A 10,915-nucleotide genomic window follows, 5' to 3' on the forward strand; every position below is an offset into this window, starting at 1 on the left:
GACCCCCCACCCCCCTCCCGCCGTTCATCCCCTCCCCCACCTCTGCAAAACACAAACGATCGGGTCACCGTTTACCTACACGGGAAAAAAAAAAGAAAGGAAAAAGAAAGGAGACTCTTGCGTTTTGACTTGCAGAGATAATTGCAGTTACTTAATTTGGCCGTCTTTGAATATGTAAAATATGAAAATGTAGCAGAATTAATACTAGTAATTGCCGTGCCAAAAAGCAAGCTCTTTTTTTATTTATTTGCTAATTATAATTGTATTCCTATGATATTTCCTTTTTACTATGACGTAGCTCACGGATTTTCAAAAATATTAAAAGGTACTCTCATATAAGCATAATAGTACACAATTGGGTGCAAGACCGTTAAATCAAATTAGAAACTTTAAGCTACATAATGAGAGATGCTAAAGTTGGAGTCTTTCATCTCACTTATAGCATTTGGGAAAGTGACAACGGTTTCAGGTCTTATAATTCTCTTTCTTGCCTATAGAGGCCGCTGTGATATTGCAAAACAGATGTGCATAAGTTAGTCCACAGGTTTGGGGCACTGAAATCATTCACCCTCTATAACAGCTCACTTTGCAGCTTATTTACAAAAGTGTCTTTCAGTCAAAGAATGAATGTTATCATACTCTTCTTGGTTGCTTTTAGAAGATTTTTTTTTAAAATGAGTGTTGATTTTTCATTAAAAGCAAATATAAATAAATAAATAAACATTTAAATCGCTTGAGACAAATAGCATTAAAGACAAATGAAATAAATAATATAATGCAAATAAAATAAATAAGATATTCCAATAGCAGATAATTATTGCACTTTCCTTTTGTATTATTATTTTTAGACCCAATTAGGCTGATGATGTAAATCAATATTTGCTTTTGGTCATTGTACAGCAAGGAAGCAGCTTTTTACAGGCTAATGATCACTATCAGCTTAGAAACAGACAGAGACCCCAAAAGTGACCCTGCTCCTCAAGGTCCACAATGTCAGCCTTCTCCTCCCCCAAAAGGAAAATATTAATAATTTATCTTCGAATCGACTTCTCCCTCTGACAGATTAGATTTTAACCATTTGATTTTGTTTGGACTGGGCGTTCCCATATTATTACTTAATGACCTTCCCAGCTGCTCCTGTCCATTTTCTGTCACCAGCAACCATCTGGACACTTATTAGCACCTCAATGCATCCACGCTGCTTTCCTCCCAAACTTGAATAAAATTAAGCCTGGTTGCATGCAGACTGCCAATATTTTTTTTTCTCTCTGTAGAATTCCCACCCTTTTTGTTGCAGGCCTAAGCTTTCTACATAATTTATCAATTTCGTTTGCATAATAATAATAATAATAATAATAATAATAATAATAATAATAATCACAGAAAAGAAATGTAGGCTGAACATTGTTGGGTTTTCTCTATAATTTCATTTAGTTTATTTAGGCAAAATATACGATCTGGACAAATTCCTTCAACGTTTCCTATTTACAAATTTAAATCACTTGTATTTACATTAAAGAAAGGACACCAAAAAACACAAGATAGTGACAAATAATAATTATAATAACAATAATTATAATAATAATAAAGTAAACAGCCTACCAAAATGTCCCAGCCTGCCTGGGCAAAGTGGAGAGAGAGAGAGTAACATTATAGGCGCGATTATAAGCTACACAACAATAGAGGAAGTAATCCATCCATCCACAGGATATTACCAAATTACGCCATTTGTTCTGTACCGTCTGAATGCTATGCTGCATTATTATTTCTCATTGTCCTTTTTAGAGAGCGTAAAGTCTTTGTTTTTTTTTCTATTTGATTTTTTTTTTTTCAAGCACAAAAAATGTCTTGATCAAGCCGAGGAGAGTGCAGTGAGGACCCGTTGCGTGGCGTCTTGTGGACTCCTGGCGCTGGAAGGCAGAGAGGATCTGGATAAAGAATAACAGAAAGGTAGATAAATACCCCCGCCGTGTTTGGACAGCGGGTTTCAATATGCATCTCAAGTGTCTGGCTGAGCAGTTTTGATTAGAAGCAGACTGAAGCCCTCCTTTTCAAGCCCTCGCTTTTTTTCTTTTCTTTTTTTTAAACACTACTAATTAAAACAACATCAACAATAATAGTGTTATCAATTTTACAAATCCGATTTTTTTTTACGGCATGGAAAAAAAAACCCTCACTGTTCATCCATTGTCAACAGTTGTAATTCGCTATCTCATCGTTAATTCTCTAAGAACGTTACGCACAAGAGGAAAACCTGAGGTAAAACTTTTTTTTTCTTTGGGTAAGAGCGCTCCCCTGGGCTCTGGGTCTCCCATGGGTCTTTAGGGAAAGCACACAACCCAGACAGAGCCCGTTTTACTCGGTGACTTGATAAGTAGCCACACTCTCCCCAGAGGGAAGGAATTAAAAGGGTTGTGGGATGGGAGTCAAGACCCCTGTCACCCCCAAAGTAAACTGGGTATCGTTGAAAAAAATTGTTTGTTTTATTTTGTAGTGCTGTTATATTGTTTTATGTTAGAAAATGTATAAATAAAAGATGAAACAAATAAAAATAAACCTTAAGTATATATGCCAAAATTCGTTAAGCAGTTTACTCATTGTTTTTTTTAAATATTGTTTCTAATACTTCTCTTATCAGTAATGTTATAGCTATATATTTTTTAAAGAGATCTACTTATGTTTCTATTTCGCTAATCCAATAATCAGATCTCCTTCATTTTATTTCCGGCTGTGGCTGCTTTCATCTGCTTATGGCAACGTGTTGAAATTCAGCAAAAGCAATAAAGTAAAAACTGGTCTCACCTGTCATGGATGGGTCGAAAAGAAGACTTCAGGGTCTGTGTTGGAGGTGAATCCGACCTTACACCGTTTTCGTGATCTGATGGGAAAACAGTGTTAGCACTTGTCTGGTAGATAAAACAGAGACACGAGAATTTTTAACTAAACATTATTGTGTGTGTGTGTGTGTGTGTGTGTGTGTGTGTGTGTGTGTGTGTGTGTGTGTGTGTGTGTGTGTGTAGTCGATTATGTGAAAGTGTGTAAATGTACTTTACTTGTGTGTGGATGCGTGTGCAGAATCTTTTATAGGCTAAATTAATTGTATTTGAAATCGAAAATAATAATAATCCGAAGTCGCTTTTTTTTCAACAGAGCATTTTGCACGTCTCCTCATATGTGCAAACACAGACTGTCATCGTACCTATGTGTTTCGGACTGTGGCTCTCTGGTTGGGCTTTGCTGTCATTGGTGAGCGCTGCTGAAGCTGCTACCGGCGACACCACCACTGATGTCGGCTGCTGCTGCTGCTGGGCCGGCAAGTGATGGTTGTGCTGGTGGTGGTGGTGCTGGTTTACTCCCAGAAACGATCTGACATTCAGCAGGGAATTCTGGCCTAAGAAAGCCCCATTTGTCCAATTGTGGAACTTTCCAATCTGGCAAGTGTACAGTCCGTGACTGGGGAGGAAGGCGGGGTGGGTCTGAATCTGGTGGTGGGGCGCTGATGGGTGAGTGGTGGCCCCAGTGCCGCAAGGGGACGTGGGTTTCTGTGACGAGCTGTCGGGACTAGTAGCGGTCTCTGCTAAAGACCATATTTTGGGCTTATTGTTGGACGGGAGAGGAAAGCTCCCAGGTCTGTCCGGAGACAAAACTCTTGTGGTGTTGTTGTTGCTGCTATCAGAGTTCTCCTTACTCCCTGGGTGAATTGAAATAGCGTTCTTAGATTTTTCAAAGGCCTCGTGGGCCTGTAGGGCGAAGGCCCGTCTTTTCTCTAAGTTGTCCAACTCTCCGGTTGCACCGAGGCCGCCCCTACGGTCCCTGCTGCCCTCCGATGACTTATCGTCATCATCCTCGTTGCTTTGATCCCCGTCGTTGTCGTCGATTTTGTCTATATCTATGCTCTCCAGGTCAATCTCTTCCTCGTCTTCGTTTTTTTCTGCTTCGTCTCCACTGCCCAACAAGTTACCGTCCTCGTCCTCTTTGCTCCTGCTTCCCCAGGTCACCTTGTTCTCCTTCTTGAGCCTCCTCCTGGCGTTGGCGAACCAGGTGGAAACCTGCGTCAGCGTCATTTTGGTAATGATAGCCAGCATGATCTTCTCCCCTTTGGTCGGGTATGGATTCTTCCTGTGCTCATTGAGCCAGGCTTTCAAAGTGCTGGTGCTCTCCCGGGTGGCATTTTTAGGCCTAGCAGGGTCTCCGTACTGAAACTGGCCGTATGGATAGAAGGCAGGAGATGTGTGGGCTGCAAAGCTGGCAGGGTGGACGCCAGGACTGTCCTTCAGTTCGTACTGGGATCCCTTAGAAATCAAAGATTGTGTGTTATTAAAGTGTCCTCATGGAGTTTCATGCATAATTTAATTTCATGAACTGCTAAATACATGCTTCATATATATATATATATATATATATATAATTCAAACAACTGGCTTTAAAAAATCTTTGAGTTACAGTTGCAACTGACTCAGCTGTGCCCACAAATAAGCTTCTCAGCTTGCAACATGTCACATGCTAGGCCTATGGCACCTGCAACTGCACAGCTCTCTGAGAGACCATTTATTAGCAATTATTGTCCGTAAATTGTCAGCAAAAAGTAACAAAGTGAATAGGACCAGAGAAAGTTTGTGATCACGCACACTGTATGTGCACGCAAACTGACAGCTTAAACATATAGTAGGCCTGCCTGTTAAACTCCCTTCTATGCACAATATGACAAAGCAGTATGAAGGCCCAAGCAAAGTTTTTCCCTTTTTTTTCTCCCTCTTCTCACTCTGTAAAATATACACTTGCGTGACGAATTTTGTACTTTAAGTCTTTGGCTTGGTTTTGTGGAATCCACCCGCAGGTCGTTCAATTTAGTATTTTCGATAAAACCTATTTTTTTTCTCAGTTTTACTCTGTGTTAGAGCCTAATACATGCCTTAGTCATTAACACACTCCAAGTTAATTATTATCACAAGATGTGCTGTGTCTTGCAATTCGTCAGGTAGAGAAAGTTAGAAGGGCATTCAACTAGGTCAGAAATGTTTACAAAACAGAAACTTAAAAAAAGTAATTCCATATTTATAGTTTAAGATATTGTATCAGGCTGGTGAATATTTTTATCAACCTGATTTTAAAAAATCGTCAGAGCAAAAGCAGCATTTTTTTCATGTTGCACGGTAGAATACAGCTCCGCAGGATTATTTTTTTTCATAGTGTGAGACTAATAACTGCCTAATTATAATTTTCTCTTGTCCTTTTGCTTTATGCATAACAACAAAACACATTTTAAGCCGCATTTTCAAGGTTTTTTCTTCTTTCTTTTGCATTTCGTCAAACTTTTCACCTTGCAGCTAAAACACACCAGCGGACTGTTAAATCAGTCAAGTATGGACTTAAACCAGAAAATGCGCAATATACAAATCGGCAACCAAGAGTATTCATTCTTTTGGTTGAAGTGACCTTTCGATTTTTTTTTTTTTATGATCAGACAGTGCTGGTTGGGACGGAAGGATTTACAAACATCTTTCGACAGAAGTATATGAACATGTTCTTACCATTTGTGAGAAAAGAGCCAAGTCCGCGCTGGTGTAGGGTAAGAAAGCGCTGTAGTTGTGTGCGTACGGGTTGGCGTACATGCCCAACACTGACGTGACAGCCGCTGCAGTGGCTGACGGACTTCCCCCGATCTCGGTGCTCCCTCCCCGGGACGAAGGCGTAAGCACTCCCGGTCTTTCGCTCCCGTAAACCGCCTGGGAGGCACTTAAGTACTGCGGGTACCCTAGCTGGGGGAAAGACATCTCCACTGCACAGTTCTTTTGTCCGATAAACTGTGCGTAAAAAAGTATGCGAGGCACAAAAAAAAAAAAGAAAAAGAAAAAAGAAAAAAAATGAAAAAGCCCGGATGAGTAAAGAGAAAGTGTTTAAGCCAAAGTCGCAGCTACTACCGACATACAACGGTATGCAGTCAAAACAAACCGCTCTTAAATCTCTGCTTCCTCTCTTTTCTCGCGCAAAGTCCGCTGGATGTGATCTGATCAACAATTGCGCTCCGACTGACGCGCCTGGCCCTGAGGTCTCCAGGCTGATCTCTCAGATACAATTTGAAGTTGATGCTTTGATTGGCGTCCTCTACTTGAGCCTGCAAGCTCCTCCTCGTTTGGAGCAATGTGGATAATGTGAATATAGACTGAGCACATTGGCTGGGGCCCCCCTTCTCTCTCTCTCTCTCGCGATCTCTCTCTCTCCCCCCTCTCTCTTGCTCTCTCTCTCTCTCCGTCCGTGTTTGGAGTTATTGTATGTTAAATGTTCAAGCATTAGAGTCCATTCACCGAAGGCTTTGATTGTTGTATGACAACCTGTCTACACGATTTTACAGCTGTCCGACACAAGGGGAAGTAAACCCGTCAAGAAGGAACTTACTTTGAATAGATTTAAATTGTAATTAAAGGGGGAAAAGCCTGTCCGCCGAGGAATTAGTATTTGGTAACACGGGCTGCTGGTGCCTTTATTTAATTCAGTGGCATTATTTTTCAGTAAAAGTTTTAACATTAAAATTAATTTCTGTAATTTATGGATTTTTTTTAAACCTACGCACTCGTAAAAGACACACGGGACTTAATCAGGATGAGATATTTAAAAGTTTATTTATTAAATAAATAAAAGCATTTTATGTTTCTACAATGAAACAATTATATATATTTTTATTTTGTTTTAAAGTTATGCTTACTTCAAGACGGTTACAGTTAACTCCCTAAACAGTTGCGGAAATTCATGCAAATTCCTCCATATGAGTTATTAATTATGTAAGTCTTTATTGACTTCTGTTTTCGGTTTCCTTTGATTTCTTCATAAAGTTTTAATCAGCCTCTCCATCCTTTTCCCCCCTCTCACTTTCCATCTGCTTTCGTGTGTGTGTGTGTGTGTGTGTGTATGTGGACTTAAAGCAGATTGTTGTTGTCCTTTGTAAAAGCAGAGCCACTTCACGTTTCCTTGCTTTTAGTGAAAAGGAATGTGGAAACGCCAGGGACGAGCCAAAGACCGGGTTACCGGATAAGAAGTCTCCAAGTCCATGTATTCGCCACAAAATGTTATTCAGGTACTTTTAGCTCCTAATTTAATGAAAGACGTACCAACACACGAGAACCGGAAAAATATAGTGTGTAACAAATCTATAATTGTTTCTGGAATATATATATTCCAGAAACAATTATAGAATATTTTCTAAAACAAACCAATCTTTTCAAAAATATTATCTCAATATTTCAAAGAGTGAAAAAACTCGGATGCTATTTTGTTCAGCGCCTCTTGAACTGCTTATCCAATTTCCAGCTCACAAAAAAAGGAGAAAAAAAAGGGTCGGACACTAACCTCTGCTTAACTATCCACTCCTCACACACCTATGTGGCTCACGGGTGGGAGGGCGTTCATTTTTTGACTGTTCTATTTCTATTTGATTTGATTCTCATATCACCCACCTCCCGAGTCAAAGGGGGTATTCTGTAGATCTAGATTTAATGCCTTAACGACTGAAGCCCAAGAAGTCAGTAGATTTTGATCTGCACCAGATGGCTCCGAGTGGATATTGCCGAGCGCCGAGGATCTGTTAAAAATATCTGTGGGGCACTGATGGTAATCTGGGTAACACATCAGAAAGGAGGGGAGGAATGGCAATTGTGATAACCCGCTGGAAATGTGTGCAGGGGGCTAAATATAATGGCTGTGGCGGGCTGGTGGAGGGGTGGCAGGGAGTTAGAAGACCAAAATTATGTCTAAACAGAAATGACACTGGAAAAGCCGAAGAGAAATCAGTGAATCGAGATGATGAGTAAATGTTTTAGAAACAGCGAAAAGATAATTTAATATTACTAGCTTACCATTACTAGTAATAACAGTGACGGTGATGATGATAATAATCATACTTAAAAAAAAAAATATGTTGACCGTGTTTCTTTTTCAGAAAAAAAGATTTTTATTTAAAAAAAAATCACAAACAAATCAATGAATTAGGTAAACAAAGACACGTGTCGAGGTCAGTAAGCCATCAATGTTAACTGATTTATTGAGTGTTGTTAAACTGTCTTTGCCACCACAAGCTTTTCAGGCTAAAACCAGAGAGAGCGAGAAAGGGAGGGAGAGTGAGAGGAAGGGAGGGAGAGAGAGAGAGAGAGAGAGAGAGAGAGAGCACGGTAAACTTTGTTCCGGATCCTCGCCCGTGTTTAAAACTCATCTTCATCACGTTCAGTTCTAATGCAGGCGTTCACCACATGTGTCGTCTCTGTATGACATGCACGCGCCTTCGCGCACAGGCGCTCACGTTAATGTTGTCAAAACGACTCTTAAATACTCTTCCCATTTTTAAAGAGAAAGAAAATCCCCCGGCTTATCATATCAGATAGTTTTATCGTGTAAATCTACAGGAGGCTCTTCATAAGCTGCTACGCCTTAATGGCCACATTCTAATAGGCTAAATCACTCAGTCCCAAGCACTGTGCGTTTTGAATTTTCCTGCCACCAATTAAAAATAAATAAATAAACATGTACAAAAATAATAATAATACATAGTACCATAGTTAAGTATGTTCTCATATGATATGTGTTTTAATGTAAAATGATTGGAAACTTGTCAACAACTTCTGTTATACCTAAAATCTAAAAGAAAGACATCAAAGCATATTCTCTCTCTCTCTCTCTCTCTCTCTCTCTCTCTCTCTCTCTCTTTCTCTCTCTCTCTCTCTCTCTGGTACCTTATAGCAATAGAGCCTCTAAAGCTATAAGAAAGATATGAAATATTCCCAGTTACTCTGTTGGAGGACAGCACTCTCTGCCATTACTCATGTTCAAGTAATAGAAAGAAAAATAACTGAGCAGTAGGTCTATACATTTTAAGGACAGTCCTGGCTGTACATTTTAAAATTACAGATACTTCAGTTATCAGATAATGGCAAACACAAACACTTATATATGCTTTCAATGGGAAAACGAAAAAGCTAAAAACAGATATTGTTAAATTCAGGCTTGTTAAATGAACAGCATTTTCTCTATATAGAAACCTGCGTGGTGACAGTGCATTGCAATCCATATTCAATACCACAGTTCATAATTGTTGTGTGATTCAACTTTATCTTGAATATCATAAATCATTTATTTTCTTTTTAAAAGCCAGATTTACCTTATAATCATAGCTTCTGTCATTTATAGTTTTTAAAACTAAGATATCAGTAGTAATCTGGGATCATGACAGTCTTATAATTTATTTTTGTAACTTTCTGGGCTCGAATGTAGTTCTCTAGGATGTGTGCATATAGGTACACCTCAGTGGCTCCAATAGAAGTCAACGAGAGTGAACCTGCATTACAATCACATTGGTTATGTTGACAGTTGGCTACCACCGCAGAGGTCAAGGGTGTCTCTGTGAACTAATAACTGTGGTGAAAGATACTCCTTTCCTGCCTCGAGGAGTGCCAAAGTTGAGGAAAGGTTAAGAATCTGCAGAATGTTCCTTTTGTGCTTTCTTTGCAGATTATCAAATTAAGTGTTGAAACAAAAACTCACTATCCTCCTGAAGAGAGGAGATTAGATGAATATCAATGATATTAATGGATCATCACAACTGTTAGACATCTCGCTTATTGCGTACAAGCCCAGTGCACACTCTCACATGCATTGGCTCTAGTGTTGTCCCAGACCTGCGTCAGAGCAAATGAGCTAGTCAGCTGTGGGTTGGAGTCAGAGGACCACTGGTGTTACTGTGAGACATTCAATACATAGGCAACTGCACCACACCTTTAGGTAAGGAAACAAGGAATTTCCTGGATAATAAAAGAGGTCTATTCTGGGTCAGGATGTTATGCACTTGACAGTTACACAGTTTGAGGGGGTGATGCCCCCCCCCCAATATTGATGAGACAATGAACGTCTGCACTTGAATTTTTGCCAAAGTAAAGATGCTTTGCATAACCATTACACCCCCAACATGTTTAGCCCTGGTACAAAGGCAGTGATCCATAGATGTACATACTATATTACTGAGGTCTTCAAATGGGTATGCAATGCTTTTATGAGTATTTTATGTATTATGCATCCAAAAACGTAATACAAAGTATAGCCCACATAGGTTCATTACACATATTTTATATCAGCAAGGCTGCCACAGCAAAAATACCACTGCCACCACTGCTGGTGCTGAAGGTATATTAAATATAAAGTAAATTAAACCAAACACTAACAGCAGAAGGTGTTAGCTCACGAATTATGATAAAGTATTGTCATGATTAAGCCCCTCATCTAATTAAAAAAACAACAACAACAAAAACAACAGCAGCCACACTGGGGCAAAGTTAAGGGAAAAGCGCAACACTTCGTTAGTATTGACAAGTTACTTTTAACTCATTCTGGCTTCTAACTGCATAACATACAAAAGACAACAGAGGGATCTGACTTCTTTCCTCCCAAGGGCATTCTCAGGGGTGGGTAATGAACGGGTGGGCCCAGATTTTGATGTGGTTAGGGGCCAAGGGGAAAGAAATGTGAGAAGGGGTGTTAATTGTTTTGGCTCTTTGCTGGGGAAACATATCAACATTAGATCTAATGGAGGTTAAAGACTCTCATTGCCATAGGGGCTGGAGCTAATGAATAGCTATAGCTAGCCAAGAAGAGAGAGAAAAGTGAGTGAGAGAGATGCAGAGAGAGGGGAGAAAAAGAGAATGTAGCCTTTGCTGGGCTTTAAAAGGTTTTAACTGCATTGAGCTGAGTGTATTATTGCTCCACTGAACTAAGAGGATTAACTTAAAAAAACTCATGAAAGTATCTTTAGATGAAATATATATATTTCTTTTTTAAAATTAGACATCTAAAATAGTAAGCACAGCTATTTGCAGCTATAGCGACAGACCTCAAGGACATCTTCAACTATACATTTCAAGCAGAGGGATTTCACAGT

The 10,915-nt window shown here is 39.6% G+C and overlaps 1 protein-coding gene across 1 annotated transcript; it reads right to left on the minus strand.

Annotated features, from left to right (window-relative positions):
- Positions 1-1,407: 1,407 nt before the first annotated feature.
- irx1a (iroquois homeobox 1a) lies at positions 1,408-6,184 on the minus strand. The gene is made up of 4 exons (XM_005936022.3): positions 5,532-6,184; positions 3,200-4,292; positions 2,803-2,878; positions 1,408-1,928 (listed from the first exon to the last, which is right to left on the minus strand). The coding sequence occupies exons 1-4, from the start codon at positions 5,772-5,774 to the stop codon at positions 1,853-1,855; spliced, it is 1,488 nt and encodes a 495-aa protein (XP_005936084.1). The 5' UTR covers positions 5,775-6,184; the 3' UTR covers positions 1,408-1,852.
- Positions 6,185-10,915: the final 4,731 nt, after the last annotated feature.

The sequence above is a fragment of the Haplochromis burtoni genome, unplaced genomic scaffold (assembly GCF_018398535.1).
Source record: "Haplochromis burtoni strain Fernald_Lab_line unplaced genomic scaffold, NCSU_Asbu1 Contig_206, whole genome shotgun sequence".
Classification (NCBI taxonomy): Eukaryota; Metazoa; Chordata; class Actinopteri; order Cichliformes; family Cichlidae; genus Haplochromis; species Haplochromis burtoni.

Excerpts from the sequence above, each read along its gene's own strand:
- irx1a (XM_005936022.3), bottom strand. The coding sequence starts at position 5,774 with ATGTCTTTCCCCCAGCTAGGGTACCCGCAGTACTTAAGTGCCTCCCAG. Across the intron at positions 4,293-5,531 it reads TGGCTCTTTTCTCACAAATG|GGATCCCAGTACGAACTGAA; the intron begins GTAAGAACATGT and ends TTGATTTCTAAG. Across the intron at positions 2,879-3,199 it reads CCACAGTCCGAAACACATAG|ATCACGAAAACGGTGTAAGG; the intron begins GTACGATGACAG and ends TTTTCCCATCAG.